The following is a 17,724-nucleotide window of genomic DNA, read 5'->3' as shown; positions in this document are numbered from 1 at the left end:
ATTGTCCACGTAGGTAATATACGGCTGCTTTTAGAAATCGAGAATAACCATAGTCTTGTCTGTAAAGATGGGCTGGAGATTTCGACCAATATTTTATGCAAACAGCAAACGGGACATGCAAAATCATTTTAAACGGCCAATTCTAGTAACCTTGGCTTTTTTCTCAGCAACTTACCGGAGGACGATGACGTATGTTATTTCGTAGCATTGCCATTGAGAATATTGTCGTGCCGGGATATCTATGATTGATGGATTTCTTGTGGATCGCTGTCCCAGTTTATAAAATACACGTGTTCATCTAGCTCGGTGGACTTAAATTATGTAAGTCCTCGATTGGATTTAATCTAGAAAAAACGTGCTGAAATTGTTTAAATTTTTATTTCCTATTATCTTGTAACTTGTGAAACAAAACGTCAATATACATGACAATTAACTAAATTAATATAGAATACATTTCTAAACAATTATTCTAAAACTAGTGCTACATAAATGAACCCTTGTAACACTACAGTATACAATTGCAATTTTCAGTATTAACTATACTAAGATGTACCTAAGCAGTTATTGTGAAATCCTTGTGACAGTTTCATGCAAAATTATTTCAAACTTTTCAAATCTATAATGAAAAAATGCTGCAAATGGCGACACTGTTGAAATCCTATGTTATATATATACTATTGAAAATGGTAAATTTGGTGGCTTGTTGTTGGTGGGGCGCTGAGATAATATAGCGTGATGCAGTTCCCGCTGCTCGACATAAACAAGACGTTATTTCAGCACTTCTAAATTGTAGCAAATACAAATTGAGCCATGCCATGAGAAAACCAACATAGTGGGTATGCGACCAGCATGGATCCAGACCAGCCTGCGCATCCGCGCAGTCTGGTCAGGCTCCATGCTGTTCGCTTTTAAAGCCTATTGGAATTGGAGAAACTATTAGCGAACAGCATGGGATCCTGACCCATGCTGGTCGCAAACCCATTATGTTGATTTTCTCATGGCACGGCTCATATTCATAACATGCTACTACTGCAGTTAATGCAACCTGAGCGAATGCTCTCAGTGGATATACTAACTATTATGAATCCTTGCACAGGTTCTTTTCATCGGATGGACCATGTGGGGCTTCTCTGATTAACGGTGTCGGCGTCTATCACTAAAGCAAGGACGCATACATCGACTGCGTCGTCAGAAAATTCAGTTGCAGTTCAACCCAGTGAAATATACTAATAAACTTTGATAATGTGGCAGTTGACCTGAATACAATCGACATTGTTTATTGTCCAATGCAGGTAAATCCAATAATTGCTTTGCAATTGATCTATGACGGATTATCTTTGAACACCCCTGAACTTATTGGACTCAACTGCCACATTATCGAAGTTTATTAGTAGACCATTTCCTTTCTGTATTATTTGATGTTGTGTAGGGCATTACAAAAATTTCGATGTAAATATGTTGTGTAAAAATTTGACTGTTTTTGGCATGTAAAGTATGTTAGTAAAATCACACCGCTTCATGAAAACATGTCCATAGAGTCGTAGACTGAAGCAGTTTCCTAAAATTATAATTTTATGACAAAGTAATTTAATGATAAATTGATTCGAAGACTTGGCCATAAATTGTTAGGCAACAAACTGTACTGGCTAAACTATTAAAATACTTACCGTATTCGTGCAACAGAAGTACTAGTATACTACTAGGAATTCAATAAAACATTATGTAGCATGCCTTAACCTTTGTGAAGGTCTACCACTGTCATAATTACTTGTTTATGAACTGTATGTTCTGAGTCAACCATCTCGTAACTGGATTTCACATACTCTTAAAATTCAGCCTTGTTACACAATTACGACGTTTATAAGTTATATTTGATGACAACGGAATGCACTATGTACAGGAATTACGACACTTACCAACTGATAAGCGAAAAGGTATCATATATACATTCTAGTTTAACTACCCACAGGCATTCGGCTTATTTGTTCGGACAGGAATTGTGCTACAGGATTTAAAAAATGAACACCCAAAGACATTGCAGAACAAAAAATAAATCCAGCACCCATTTACTATAAATTCTTTTTTTTGTCCTGGAATGTCTGTGGGTGTTTTATAAAACCATACATAGCGTCATTACTGACTTAACAAATGAGCCGAATGTATGCCTCTATTAATGTAATGGATAAACATAAAATGTTACCAATTTACATAATATCTATATTTTTACACAATTTGATACGAGTTATGTCATTTTACTTTTTATTCAGTGAAAATAGGCTTCGTTCAGGATGTGACTACTGATAATATGGTAAACCATTCAATGTGTATATTATATATTAGACTAATTGAATGACTTGCCTGTCTGAGTAGTCAAAATTATTGTCCGAGGTCCTTTTTTATTTCTTGACGTCAGAAGTGAATTTTCACATTTTTTTTTTTTAATTTTTAACTTATTAGCTCAGCAAACGTGTTGAAAATAGACCAGTAATATAGCACAAGCTATTGACCGGTAATTTTTTTTAAAGAGTCTGTTTTATTAAACAGAACTGTTCTTCTCTCAGAAAATGTGATCTTAAGTTGACAACATTAGTAGTAGTGCACACATATTCTCTATCATATGACCTAACGCACATTATGAAACCAAATTATTTCAATGTCTGCTGGATCTTTTTTAAAACGTTTTCAAAGTTCTTCGCCCGTAAATATCACTCATTACGGTTGCTCACGTCGGGGAAGTCGTGACGCAATATCCGGTAGTTGCTCAAACACTATTTTCTCACTGGGGTTTGGATCAAGCTGTAAAAGAACAAAATCCAGTGGAAATTCCTGCAATTCTTTAGGCACTAGCACTGACCTCGTGCACTTCCGTACTGCCGAAGTTAACAGTTTCGACTAAATTACATTTCAAAACAACATGTACGTTGCGCAAAAAAACATGATATACCATATCCTAATGATTTTAAAAACAAACGTTTTTAAAACTATACAACCCGCTGAATTTACTTCTTTCAATGTCTCGCCTCGATAGTCGCCAATTTAACCTAGCATGCGAAAGGAACATTAATGTCGATTTTGATAGAATGCTACACATGCATACTGAAACGTAGTAGAATAAAAGAAAATATGGGCCTCGAGGAAAGGAAGAAAGATAAGGGCTATTTATATTTGGACTACTACTAGTCTAGACACATTTGGTTTGGTAGTGATCAGCCTATACAGAAATCAAAACGACAAGTACAAGTACACATTTTACTTAATAAAAATTGGAATCTTTAGATGCAAATAGTTTTTCCATTTTCAACCTTTCAATCATACCATGCTATTTTTAAAATAAAATTTTGACCGATCCGGACCATGATTTATAATGCCACCATTCCTTCTTTTCCTCCTTGTTATTTTTTTTTTTTTTTTTTTTTTTTTTGCATAAAATGTCTAAAATATCGTCATGTATGCGATCATTTAAAGCATAGCTGTGATAAAATCATTACAATAAAACCTTAGGTGCAAACGTTTTCATATTCGTTGAATGATGTATATTTCATTTTTGTTAAAATATAATTTGGTGAACTCAACTGATGTATAGTTTTATGCACTTATTTAAAAGAATAACGAACATCAGCGTGAAGATGTAATATTGCAGCGTCACCTAATTCATAATGCGGACGGTGGACATGAAGTAGGACAAAACCCCTCCTGTTAAATGTTCATGGTTGACAAACCCCTCCCGTTTGAAAATCTTAAGGCGAACAAAACCCACACCGTTAGTTAAAGCAATATTATGTTTTTCTCAAATGCAAATGTAATCTGGCCATAATAACACACTTTAATTTGCTTTTGTAAATAATTTTTTCTTGTAACAAGGAAAAACAAAGGGATATACTCTGAAAATGTAACTGTTAACGACTACGATATTTTTATATGAAATTACGCTATAGAATTTCTTATTATTTTCAAACACTCCATTCTGCATTTTGCTTGTTTAATAAAAAGAAGACTGTTAGTAATGTTAGTAAGAGGATAGTGCAAGATACAGAGGTCGCTCCAATTCCAGAAGCTTCCCTGGTTCTTTAACGTGCCAGGTGTAAAGCACCCATACATGTAGTGACTATTATCCCAATGTTAGTATCTTTTTAGTTGGAGGAGCGGGGACTCGAACTCACGATCTCTGGTTTCGTAGTCAAACAGTGTTACCACTTGACCACTTCGTCCGCCCTGCATTATAAGATAATAATCATCATTTTATGTAACAAAATGACGATTTATGACCTTCCCACTGCTCAAGCAAACTATGTAATTATGGCCAATTATCTTTTAATACTCACGTCTTGGAGTTGACTACTTTCAGATGACCTTTTCTTACTGTGTCGTCTATGACCACGTTCGTCTCTGTCTGCATGCCTTCTATGTTCACCACGAGCTTCCTCTCCATGTCGCCTGCGTTCTTTTTGTTCTTGATATCCGCTATAATCTTCCCGTTCTCTCATACCTTCTATGTCACCACTTTGACGTCGACGTCGTTCCTTCCTTTCTTTTGGTTCACCATGTCCAAAACTATGCCTACGAGGAGACTCGCTATCAGTTCGTCGTTTGGGATATTCTGTTTCCTCTACCATTCGAGCATATCCATCAGTCTCGTCTACACGGCGATCTTCTTGTGAATTTTTGGCAACATTCTGAGATTCTCGAACTTCATCACTTGCAGGCGTATGCTGATCGTTTCGACTGGTCTTATCTCGTCGGTGTTGGGAATACTGGTTATACGATTGCTCTGCTTCACCCCAAGGTCTGTTCTTTGACTCATAGCTATTTGTTCCATAGCTATTACCACTCTGAGTGTACTCAGATGCTCGTGGATTAAAGTCGTCTTGCTGATCAGCTGCCTGACTTGTCTGATAGGGCGGTTCTAAATTAAAAAAAGAAACGGTGGACAATATTGCGTATTTTATGGTACTCGGGAATATGTCATTAACAGTACACTGAATCGGAGATGAATACGAATAAATATTTTTACATATTGATATCTCAGATATATAAGGTCGTAACTGCTACTTAAGCGTTCTTATGCCTTCTTTCTACATACAGCTTAATACCTTCAGCTGGATAAATATATGACATTTGTTACTTTCAGTATTTCTAGCGCCAGCGATGTGATTTCAAAATGAAAATAGTTTCGTTGAGAAATCTGTAAAACAGAAATATGCAGTTTCTTTCACTTTCTCAAAAATACTGTTTTTGACTTATGATCTTTTTTGTGTCTGGGACGTCGATAAATTGTTTTTTTTTTTTCTCTCAACATATGTACTTATGACGTTTCTTTATTCCTAGTAAAGCTTTATAACATACTAAATATCCTGGGTTATCACATTACCTTTTCTTAGATTTGTTCCTAATGTCGCACCATAGCTTGTTACTTGGTCTGAAAATATCAAAAATACGAATGCAACTAGCTTTAAAAGCAGGTGTGAGAGATTGTACATAACCCTATCTACTTGAGAAAAGCAATTTTTCCAACATCAAGCTCTTGAGCAGTTAGCATGTTATTTTCCTTAAGTATGGGGTCTGGAATATGAACTGAAGCCATTTAAATGACTACGTTTTAGCCCTAACACACAATTCTTTTTTAAACTGATTGATACTCAATTCTTCAGGCCAAGAAGGAGACGAGGGAACTACTGGGACATTATATACCCCAACGACCGAGGGTAAGAAGCTAAAGCAAACTATCGCAGATTATTTCGTAAACGGATCAAAAGATATATCACATTACAGGATAAGCAACTGTCAGTTACACTATTATAAAAACTATACAGTATCTCACCATCAACTTGCTTCAGTTTGCTACTGGACAAATCTCGCACCAGGCCAGATGGGACACCATGCGGATCAAATGTCATTTGTTGATCTTCATCCAGAGTTTCATGAGGTACACGACTTTCTATTGAAATCCCTTGACGTTTTAAGAACCAGTTACTTCCAAAAAATGCCGCAAGGACAAAAATACAAGTGATGCCATAAGCACGGAATGTATTCTCGCTGCCTGAAAGAATATAAACAATGCCATTTTCCAGTCACAGAATATAGTGTCCGGGGAAGTTTTTAACCTTTTCACACAATATGACAATACGATCACTTTCATGAGGGTCATAAAGGCCGTTTGTTGCCACAGTTTTTTGTCCAAGTGATAACAGTACTTGATCTATCAGGATTCCATTTTTTCAGTTCGATTGCACTGAATACGTCATTGCGTGGTCTTATTAAAAACGTAACATGTACATTGTAAACGATATGAAGTGAACACCATAGAATCTCTCATGGTTCAAACTGTTAAGAGGTTGAAATACTACAGAACCGTTTAACTCACGGAAGAATGTACTCATTGCATGATACTTGACTGACGTTTTAATTTAAGATATATTTAATAGCAAGGAATTTTGGTCTCTCATTTCAGCACTGAGACGGGAACTTACCAAAACTATATACGAGTATACCACCAAACACAGCTCCACAGCCACGGCCCAAGCCATGATGAAGGCCTTGAAGTATACCCTGAGCAGATGAGCGAAGCCCTGGTGGTATGGCCTGCATCACATAGGAGCATGTCGTTGCCCATACGGCGGCATGAGTCAAACCTGAAAATTAAATTCCGGATGGAAAGGAAAGTTTTACTGTAACTTAATTTTGTAAAAAAAAAAAGAATATCTTTCTATCGTTCATAATTCTGAAAGAATTTTTAAAACCCATCCAACATTTGAAAGATACAGAAGTTTGAAATTTCAGACGGCTGACTTTGGCGGTGACCCCTGTACATAGTGTTATAACGTCACTGACCCGCTGCTGACATATATCTGGCAAATGTCATTTGAATACTTGAAATCTTGCTTTGGAGAATTTTCAATGTCTTTCTAAAATAATGATAATAATTATAAATCTACTATTTGGTTTGCCGTTGTCATGGGAAATGATGTTTGCTAATCTAATCAAATCTTTAAAGTATTCATTTTCTCATTCTAAAGTTGATTTTGAAATTGAATGATTCAAGAAGACACAATGTTAGACAGGTTGAAAAAACATTATTGACAGGGGATGAAACCAAATCTGCACAGATATCCAGGACTTGTGAATGTATTTTATATTTTTCATTTAAGATCGAGAAATAGATACTAAATAAGGGTCGATAGTAATTTATTTTCAAAATCATTTTAACGATGTATGAAATAGTTATTGTTTTCCAAAATTGTTTCGAGTAAGCGATTTATCAGACACGCATGTGCTTCCGTAATAGCAGCAAATGGTTACTGGAAGCTGCTTCATATTTAATTGGCTCGTGAAGAGCTAAATTTGACATTGAACCACTGCAGAGACGTTGATGCATGTTTAGCAATGATCGAGAATAAATAAATTTCCATAGTTACACCTACAAAAGTCAAGTATTTGTTAAAGGCTTTTTAGTTCTTTCAGTTAGATCAACATTCATGTACAGTTCGTTTAAAATTATAACGCTTGGAAAACCCCATATTCTACGTTGTTATTGATGCAAAGAATTGTATATATTATTTATTATTTTTGTCACGGTTACAATGATCGTGGGATTTACGCTGCATTGTGCAGCTTGCATCAGACATACGAACATAAATGCTACTTATAAATGCTTTGAATTATTTATAGCTGGTTTGATCTGTTTATATTTACAAATGAAAATGAAAATGTTCTAATTAAGTTAGTCTGACAGCCAGCAGCTCCAACTGCGTAGCAATCATTTGTACAGTCAACATTTCACAATATTGCCTTTTTGCGATGTTGAAAAGGGAATTTATCGGTCTGGAAAAGGTGATATCGACCGAAATCGAAAATTCTCGTATTGACCAAACATAATTAGAGACTATTTAAATGGCAATAATTGCTAATTACTGAATCTGACGTCTTGAAAAGTAACTGAATACAGATAAATAAAAAAAAAAAAAATAATGCAAACATTTGCAGCGGTTGGTCTTTTTTCCCTGTAATTTGCGTACGACGTCACATTGTTATGACGTCAAAATACCAGACGTCAAGAGCCAATACTACTTTTTATCATTAAACATGTGAATGCGTTTAGACCAATGGAAAAAACTAGATCTATAAAGATAGATTTAATAATAATACATTTTACGATAGTCAAGTTGAGAAATCATATAGATAACATTCCAGAAAGAAAACATTCAGTTTGGTCTACTTAAAATTGGGTTTATATACTAACAAAACTGACTATTGAAATTACCTTGAACACATTCAAATGGTAGCACCCACCATGGATTTTTAAGCCAGGATATATATAAGAATCTTACAACATTGCCACATAACCCTGCATATAAAACATTGATATGACCTGAAAAAAAGATATTTCAGTTGACGTCAAAAAGATTAATGATATTTCATGTGTTCATATTATAATATTAGTTTTGTTGTTACAGCATCTGACAACTCTTGACATTACAATGCACTGTCACTGTACAATACAATTCACAACATTTCCTATTCTTATGTTCAATATATATAACCGCAATGTTGGCGATGCGAGCTATGAAAATTGACTACAATTCTCTCCAGAATTACCATTTTAACAATCATTCCATACAAAGTAATGAGCAATAACTATCAAACAAACCAATTTATACATTCAAACATTAAGCAAAGTTCTAAGCAGTAGAAAATGCATATACGTTAATGGCAAATAATTTCACCTTGCGCCCAAAATGTATTGAATTTGCTTAAAGTGTAAAGTACAATGTTCAACGCTACATTATGATTTAACGTGATAAAGATTCAAAGTAATAAATTCCAGCAAGTATTGTGAGGACAAAGGAGGAAAGTGTAGAAATATCATGGTCTTTTGCGCAGTAATACCTAAAGTAGCTTCTACATTGACAACATAATCCATTATAAAACGGCAAATGCCTGGCAGGGATTAGTTGGAACATTTATCACAAACCGAATGGTAATGCAAATATCCCCGTTATCAATGACATACAAAATATGACTGAGCAAAAGAACATCTGTGTATTATTTGTAATGATTGCCTTAGTTATACCTGAAAATAAATACTTTCCGAAGCTACTATCAACAAGAAAATAAATCGGTGAAAATACAAAGAGCCGTACATCGATAATATTGTATAAAAGTCTCATCTATAAAAATGTTACCGAATAAAATTCACACTTACCATATGCTGCAATAAATCTAGAGCAAAGGAAGTATGCAAGCAACTCCGATATATGGTTGATTACTGATGCCACACCGAACAGTGTTGGACTACCACCAAGATCCTGAAGATGCCAGAACAGGAATGTGAAGATGAGGCCTATACCAAATCCCATAAACCAAACAACAAACAGTACCGAGATAAACTTTAGCGAAGCCAACAGCTTTAGTACTGTTACCCATCGGCCGAGAAACGGTTCATCAGGATCGGGCGGAGCGACGGTTCCGGGGCTGTTTATAACGTCGGTGACCATGTCAGTTTTTGATTGAAGTGAAATTTGTAAAGGTTTACCATTATCGCTAACTTTTGATTCTGACTCTGTCTGATGTGTATCTGTTATAGTATCTCTTGGCTGACCGAATTTAAATTCATCATCTTCTTCAACCAGCTGTTCTCGATCCATTTTTCTTTTACCCGTAATAGTTTCAGTTATTTTATCTTTCAAGGATAGAAGAATGTTGGGCCATGTTTTATCCTTTCCCGTTTCTTGGCCCGGAAATCTAAACTGTGTCGCTGTTATAAGCGCACAAATCATGAGAACAGAGAAAACGGCAAAACAAACAGTGTAATTCTTTTCTTTGTTATGTTGAAACTCACAGGGATGCTCAGGAAATGTTGTTGAATGATCAAGAGCCATCCCAACGAAGAACATGGACAAGCCCCAACCAAGGGAACCGAACATTCTCTGACGGCCGTAATTGTCCGTGTCATCGCCAAGGTAAGATAAAGTAACGGTGTCGGCAAATGTGATAGCAGGTGCGCTGAAGAACTCGCCTATTACAATTATTAATAAGAGAGCAAAGAAAGCATCTTTAACATCTTCTCGCTCATAGAAGACTGTACTATACGCAGGCTTTATTAGATCCTTTTCAAAATTAATGATATCTGTGTCCGTGGTGTTACCGTCTCCTAGACATGCTTTGTGTGGTGGTTTTACAAAAGCCATCGCTAAAGTGAAAACTATCCAACATAACAAAGAAAATAATGTCAAGTTATACCATTTTCTTAGCTTGTCGGCTATGCCACCCCAAAATGGAGCGCTGCAGAATTCAATAAACGGTCGAAAACCTATCAGAATTCCGCTTTGCGTCGCATTCATACCAAGTTGTTTGAAATAGATGGCTAGCAAAGGATACAAAGATCCAAATGCCGCGAAGAAAAAGAAGTAGAACAATTTACATATGAGTAAGTCCTTGTTAACATACGTTAACAGCGAATCAATCATATCCCTGCGCACTCCCTTTGAATTGTAATCCATCTTGCCAAATATAAGGACGCCTCCTCTTTCTTCAAATTCTGTTGAATTGTTCACTTTCTTGCAATATCAATTAGTATCACATTTCTCTTGTCAAATCGTGTGTGTTTCTGAAGAGAGCATAATGGAATAACTTTGGCAGGAAATTAGGAATCATGAACAATTTCAATGCAGGAACCAGTATTGCCTATCCCGTTTTAGAATTCTCTCTAGGATATCTGCAATGAAAAGCACTCTATTTAGCGGAGGGGTTCTGTAACAGTGCAGTGATGATCAATCATGCCCACCATGGTATGAAATACTACTATCTGAAATGAAAATGAGAGAAGATTTTAGCACGTATATCATTTATAGTCGTACAGCACAGTGGTATATTCTGCGCTAAAACAAAAGTGTGATTGTTTGATCTTCCAACATTCATATCCCGATGTTCAAATACAATATGTATTTTACCTTGTTATCTACATCGTACAGGTATGAATTTATGTGAGCCATATTTACGTTAGGATAATATGGGTGTACCAAAAACAAAAAACAGAAGTGTTTCGAGCGGCGGCTAAAGGCAGCCTACATCGTGGGTATATTGAATCCATATAATGATATGCGGAAGAGATATGACGAGCTATCCCCAAATCCACCCAGTGATTCCAATGTTATTTCCATACCAACAGTTGTTCTAGGCAAGACGATCATTGGTACTAACCTCAATATTAGGTGCTAACGTAGTCGGTTTTGATATATATTAACTTATATCTGCACAGGTAATTGGCTATATTTACAGACATTTCTCTAACTCAATTCATTGGGTGCAATTTGATTTAAATGTCTAACAGTCACACCTTTACTCTGGAAAGAATACAAGTGAAGGTCGAGTCAACTTTCAGAGTAAGTGAATGTTGAGGGAGGTCCTGGGAACACTTGAATGTTTCTCAAATATTATAATACAAGTTTAGATGATTAATTTACAGAATTTAATTTGAATACAGTGTATGTATATGAATATATATTTGTGTAAGATATTATGCCAAAAAATGTCTTTGTTTACTTTGTGAGAAAACGTTGGCGATTTTCAATAAATATAAGCAAAAACATAAAATACACGGAGTGTCTACGCTATAACAATAATCTATAGGAAGGTTCTTTATGCATATGACTGTTAAACGGTGGAAGATAAATTATCAGTAGAATCTATTTGCAGAACTGCGCGTTTTAGGTGAGAAATGCACGATTGAAATAGACTAGTTTATTTCCCCATTGAGTGCCATGGTTCTCATGGTATACCTAGGGTATAACAATGACATTTTCTTTCTAGTCTGGTGCCTGCCTATGGTGTTTAAGCATTATGATAATTTATTTAAATCATGTTCTCACACCACTGTTCATTGGAGAATATGTTGTAGTTACTTAGGATATTTAAATTAGTACATGTTTCGTACAGAATCAAGAAATTAGAAAATGCATAAGACCAGCAAAACAAACTGAGGAAATTTTGTTAGTGTTACGAATTGTTTTATCTTTTCATTTAATATGCATAAAATGTTACATAAATTTGATTTTGAATGAACTGCTTATTAAATTGTTAAAAGTAAAGGTATTTGGCAAAATTACGAATACGTTGTGTTTTTTTTTTAGAAAGCGAGGAATGTGAGATATGTTTTTGTCAAAGTCATACTCCTAAAATGTTTTTAAAAATTTGCTCACTCATTAAATAGTATAACTGAAACGGCCAATGATTATAGAAATATGTCCTGAGTAGTGAAATTGGATATTTTCAAAAATACACGTTTGACATTTAATTCAATGCAAATTGTACGGAAAATCGTCACGATTTTCATGATCGGATTAATAATGAACTCGGAGGAAATTTGTGTTGTTTGCAGATTTTGCGATTTTATCCTTTGTCATTATTATTTCTATAGAAGGTCTTGTCCCACGAAGGATTCTTCTGATAAAGTTTACATTAAGATGGAAGAATGCCCGTTTTAACATTCAGACAATTCCAAGAATTTGTTTAACATTAAATGCTAAGAATTTACAGCAATGTCGGTTTTAGAACAAATTTGAAGATATCTTTTATGAATCTACATGTATATTTAAAACATAGGTCTGTGAAAATTTACATAGTCACTCACGTGCGATGCTATATTATAGTTATTCTAGATGGGAAGGTCGGATGATTGACATAGGGTCAATTTAGGAACCCTTTGATCATGTATGAAGGAAGGGCTCTGAGTAGAATCTCTCTCAGAGTTTCCATAGTGCCATCAGAGGAAAGACGTATTTCTTTTATTAATAACACCGCATCTTTATACTTTACCTTTTGGACATTTCTAATAATTCTGTTGTACTTAATAAATAAAGAATCTAAAATTTATTCCAACAGATAAATGGAACTTTTCATTTAACTTGAATTAACAAATGCATTAACCGTTTCGGAAACGAGAGCCGGTGTAATGAAGTATTTCGACCCCCATAGAATAACGACCCCCCGGTCATTATTCTATAGAAAATGTGACTCCTTTCCTGTAAAATATTGACTTCCCTTATAACAAACTGACTCCCTTTGAAAACTCTATAGAATAACGACCCCCCGGTCATTATTCTATAGAAAAACTGACCCCGCCAAGTAAAATACTGACTCCCTAAAGATGACTCCTTTCGAATCTCATAGAATAACGACCCCGGTTATTATTCTATAGAAAAAGTGACTCCTTCCATGTAAAATACTCACTGCCGAAATTACTACATTCGAACTCTCATACAATATCGATTCCCGGATATTATTCTGTTCAAAAAAGTTACTCTTTCCGTGTAAAGCACCGGCTCCTAAAAAGACTTTCGACGATAATATCTATTAAAAAGTGATCCCCACCAAACCTAACGGACAATTTTACTAGATCCACAACTCTAATACCCTCCATTGCCAATAGTTAACATTTTGATTGTACTACTACTACTGGTGCCGCTACCTCTATTGCTATTACTACATGTACTTCTTCTTCTACTACTACTACTACTTCTACTACTACTACAACTGCCCGCTTAGCTCAGTAGGTAAGAGCGTTGGTCTACGGATCGCGGGGTCGCGAGTTCGATCCTCGGGCGGGCGTATGTTCTTCGTGACTATTTGGTAAACGACACTGTGTCTGAAATCGTTAGTCCTCCACCTCTGATAATTCATGTGGGGAAGTTGGCAGTTACTTGCGGAGAACAGGTGTGTACTGGTACAGAACCCAGGAACACTGGTTAGGTTAACTGCCCGCCGTTACATGACTGAAATACTGTTGAAAAACGGCGTTAAACCCAAAACAAACAAACAAAAAAACTACTGATACTACTATACCTTCTTCCACTAATACGTCTTGTACATCTACCTCTTCTTCTCCTGCTGCTGTTGTTGCTGTCACTTATTCATCGCTGCTGCTGCTGCTACTGCAACTGCAACTGCCACTACTACTACTACTACTACTACTACTACTTTCTATTGTTGCCGCTACCGTACTTTACTGCCACTGATAAGTATTGCAACTTCTATTAATACTAAGTTCTATGCTAGCAGTTTCTTGTGCAGTTTTCTTCTGAAGAATTACTTCATACCGAAGTTTGCAGGGATTATTGACACTTGTGTGTTTTGTGAAAGTATTGTGAATTGTTATTTTCCTGAAAAAATGTATATACCAAGATACAGCGTCTAGAAATAGAATCTCTTTTCCCGTTGTGGAATGTTCTGATTTCTGTGTCAAGTGATGGTATCTGGGGCTAATGGTCAAACGGAAGGACGGACAGACGACGGACAAGGGCAAATCTATATGCCCCCTCCCCCGAGTGGGGGCATAAAATGCAGCAATTAGGCCTTAGATACATGAGTTATCACTAATTTTGACCAAATGACCGGGGGTCGTTTTTTTTATGGGAGTCAATATTCTTCGTGAGGTTCAGTTTTCTTCACGTGGGAGAGTCATAGTACTATGATCTGGAGGTCATAATACTATGACCGGGGGGTCACTTTTTCTATAGAATAATGACCGGGGGTCATTATTCTATGGGGGTCGGAATACTTCATTACACCGGCATCACCATCAGAATATCGGCAGGTGAATCAAGTTACTTTAACTCATGATATTCCTGACATAAAGGATACTGCCATGACTAAAGTCACCATACCAATGTTTAATAAAATCAGCTATAGTGAGGCAACTACCTTTTTAAATGCATTTGATGTATATTGTGTCTTCAAAATTATAGGTATTATGGCAGGAGAATTGCAGCATTTCAGCTGCATTAAGTGGGACCAGCACATTAACTTTATTTTGAACAATCGTCTAGCTTAACATACCGTTATAATAAGAAAACTCTTGTAAGTATCTTGAGACAAGAGTTGTCATTCTTTGTGAACACATGTATAAAAAAACATTCCAAAACTTAAATTATTGATATAAAAAACTGTTATAAAATTCTGGTTGTAAATAATATTTGGTTATTTCAACGACATAGAAATCAATTGTAAGGCTTTATTTTATGTGTTTCTGTCTTATGTCTCTATAATCCTCCTGAAAATTATCTTGTAATCTGTAATAATGCCGTGTTTTTTAAAAAAGAGGACACATGAGATAAAATGGACGGATCAATATGGTAATCGCCCGCTAATGATCCGACTCTGCTATAAGTCTATTCATTATCACAGATAGAAAACTCGATTGTGCCAACAAACGCGCACGGTATATCGAACGCCGTCTCCTGTAACAATTATCCCCTGCCGATTGTGAAATGATTACATTAGTTTTAGGAGCTATTAGTAACGTTACTGTATTGAGTTTTAGTAGTTTTCTAATGTCTTTTGATAGAAAATGCATATTAGGGAAAACTATAATATGCTTTTGTGACTAATTCCATTTTATTTATGTACAAAACATTGTCCGGAATTACTCATTCAACTTATTTTATTTAAAAAATCGTACGTCTGAAAGATAAATTGAACAGTTTTCCTGTAACAGAAAACATGACAATAAAATGGTTAAAAAAATGAATTTGTTGAAACAGGTAAGTTTAACAACCTTTAAACAAATCCATGGTAAACTATGCATAACGAAACTATTTGAAGTGCGCATGAAGTGATTTTGGTGTTGTCAGTCTCAGGAGTTACTGATTTTGTTGCTTTACATTTGAGGTAGTAATAGGTTAGTGAACGAGTCCGCCAGCCTAAAAATGGAATGTTTTCCCGCGTTTTTCCCACTCACATTGCCAACCATATGAAAGCTCTATCATCTATCATTATTTTTTGAAATATGCTGTTTCTTCCTATTTACATACTTCAAATAATAATAAAGTGTTCTTTGGAAAACAATTTTGATATAAATAAATGAATGAATGAATAAATAAATAAATAAATAAATAAATAAATAAGTACACCTAACAAAGTGGATACCCCCCCCCCCCCCCCCCCCTCGAAATCTATAAATGTGTTTTACGAGTAGCTAGGAAAACAAAATGCATAAAATCAATTCCGTTTGGTAAACATTACGTTTTATGAAAGTAAAGGAATGTCTCTTGGATAGATAAGGTTTGTTTTTGTTTATTTGATAGTTTTTCAAATACCTGTCTATTTCGCCTCCCGAACAATTCTCTAAACAATGATTCAACAAAAGTGAAAATTAAGCGGTATTTTGCGTCACGTGAAAAAGACATATATCACTACTTTCTAATGTAGGCCTATTGTAGAGAAATATTTATTGGAGTACTAAAATGTCTGCTAGTCATATAATTCTGTACATAAACCTTTTCTAATTGATGCCTTTCCTCAAGTTTATACAACGATCCCTTCTATACGTATCTCAGTTCAAATAAATTGATTTGCATTGGTTTCAAGGCCATGGTATGGAGCAATTGTGTTCTAAACAGAAACAAGGCGTCCTCTAGGGATGTCTCGAATGTCAGTCATATTCATTAAGCAGAAGCTTGTAAATGCGCATTGCCATTTATATACCTCACTCCAGTCCATTTCAGTTCTCGATACTGCATGCTATACAAGCAATTACACCTACATCTAGTTTTAGTTAAACAGCCTCTTGGGATATTTCGAATGTCCATCATTCATTAAGCATGCGTATTGCCTTTTATATACATCACTCTATTCTATATATTTAAATCATTTTAGTTATCGATACTGCATGCAAAATTGAAATTAAAAATCACCTATACATTTAGTCCTATTTTGGAATACCTCATATGTAAGCATGTGCATTGCCATTTATTCTACATATTTCAACCATTTTAGTTATCGATATTGCATGCAATACATGCAATATAAAATAAAATAACGCCTACATTTAGTTTAGATTAATTGGCGTGTACAAACTTCTTGACATGATTATTTTCTAATATACATGAGCAGAACAAACCTGTGTTCAGATGACATCACTTCCAAAATTATTTAAAATTCAGTATTCTCAGTGGCTATTAAGTTTACGAACTTCCAATTTTTATGTCTCATGCAGATTAGATGGATTTCAAACTACGTATAATTATGATGAAATTTAACATTTTATTACAATTTTATATGAGAAACTCTTAACAATTATTGTTGCGGTTTCTTTTTCTGATGTTGAATTTTGCTAGAATAACCTATATATCTTCTGTAATTAACTTTTCTACGTTTAGATTGGTCATTAATCTTAAAGGAATGTCAAGCATGGCTCAATGGTGCAGCGGCCTTCCATAGAAATGAATTAATGTATAATCTATGTCGCCCTTTCCTACGAATCTTTTCTTGCAACTCCCACAAACTAATAAAGATGGTAAAAAATAATCTGCTGTAAGTCATGGCATTCATATCTACTCTGCTTTAAAGTCTTTTCTAAAATTCCTTAAGGAATGAATAAATGTAAAATCTATATCGAACTTACCTACGAGTCTTAAAAGCCCGTTTTAAAAACTCCTGTTCATCCAAGACAATTTGATAAAGATTCCGGTAATACCGGAGCTTAAGAAGATATTGATCTCACAGTCGCTACAATGTTATAAATTTTCCCCTCTCTCTCAAAAACGGCCTGGCACCATCTAGCAATAGATCTAGTCAGACTGCTAAGATCAATACGCTTTGATACAGAAATAACTCCTGTATAACCCCATCCAAAATCTTTTTCAATAAACGGCGGAATCTATGTCCTATAAAGCAATACCACATATATGAACAGGAATTATGAAGCCGTGCTTTATATTGATATTTTCCGAT

At 35.3% G+C, this 17,724-nt stretch overlaps 1 protein-coding gene across 2 annotated transcripts; it reads right to left on the bottom strand.

The window, feature by feature from the left end:
* Positions 1–1,397: 1,397 nt before the first annotated feature.
* Positions 1,398–17,674, bottom strand: LOC123561509 (major facilitator superfamily domain-containing protein 6-A-like). Of its 2 annotated transcripts, none has more exons than XM_045353942.2 (8): positions 17,396–17,674; positions 9,200–10,801; positions 8,258–8,365; positions 6,468–6,629; positions 5,819–6,037; positions 5,369–5,416; positions 4,323–4,903; positions 1,398–2,796 (listed from the first exon to the last, which is right to left on the bottom strand). In XM_045353942.2, exons 2-8 carry the CDS (start codon positions 10,494–10,496, stop codon positions 2,713–2,715), a joined length of 2,499 nt encoding a protein of 832 aa, XP_045209877.1. In that variant the 5' UTR covers positions 10,497–10,801; positions 17,396–17,674; the 3' UTR covers positions 1,398–2,712. The 2 variants fall into 2 exon arrangements, with proteins under 2 accessions (XP_045209877.1, XP_045209878.1); XM_045353943.2 differs by having other exon boundaries at positions 9,200–10,711.
* Between the last annotated feature and the right edge of the window lie 50 nt (positions 17,675–17,724).

This window comes from Mercenaria mercenaria, chromosome 10, assembly GCF_021730395.1.
Source record: "Mercenaria mercenaria strain notata chromosome 10, MADL_Memer_1, whole genome shotgun sequence".
In the NCBI taxonomy this organism is placed as follows: Eukaryota; Metazoa; Mollusca; class Bivalvia; order Venerida; family Veneridae; genus Mercenaria; species Mercenaria mercenaria.
The sequence above is the reverse complement of the archived record's forward strand: the minus strand, read 5'-3'. Positions and strand labels throughout refer to the sequence as shown.

What these genes read in the sequence shown, in the direction of transcription:
- LOC123561509 (XM_045353942.2), bottom strand. Translation starts at nt 10,496, where the DNA reads ATGGATTACAATTCAAAGGGAGTGCGCAGGGATATGATTGATTCGCTG. An exon ending in TAGATTTATTGCAGCATATG is followed by an intron (nt 8,366 to 9,199) that starts GTAAGTGTGAAT and finishes TCTTTTTTTCAG; the next exon opens with GTCATATCAATGTTTTATAT. An exon ending in CAAACTGAAGCAAGTTGATG is followed by an intron (nt 5,417 to 5,818) that starts GTGAGATACTGT and finishes TGATATTTTCAG; the next exon opens with ACCAAGTAACAAGCTATGGT.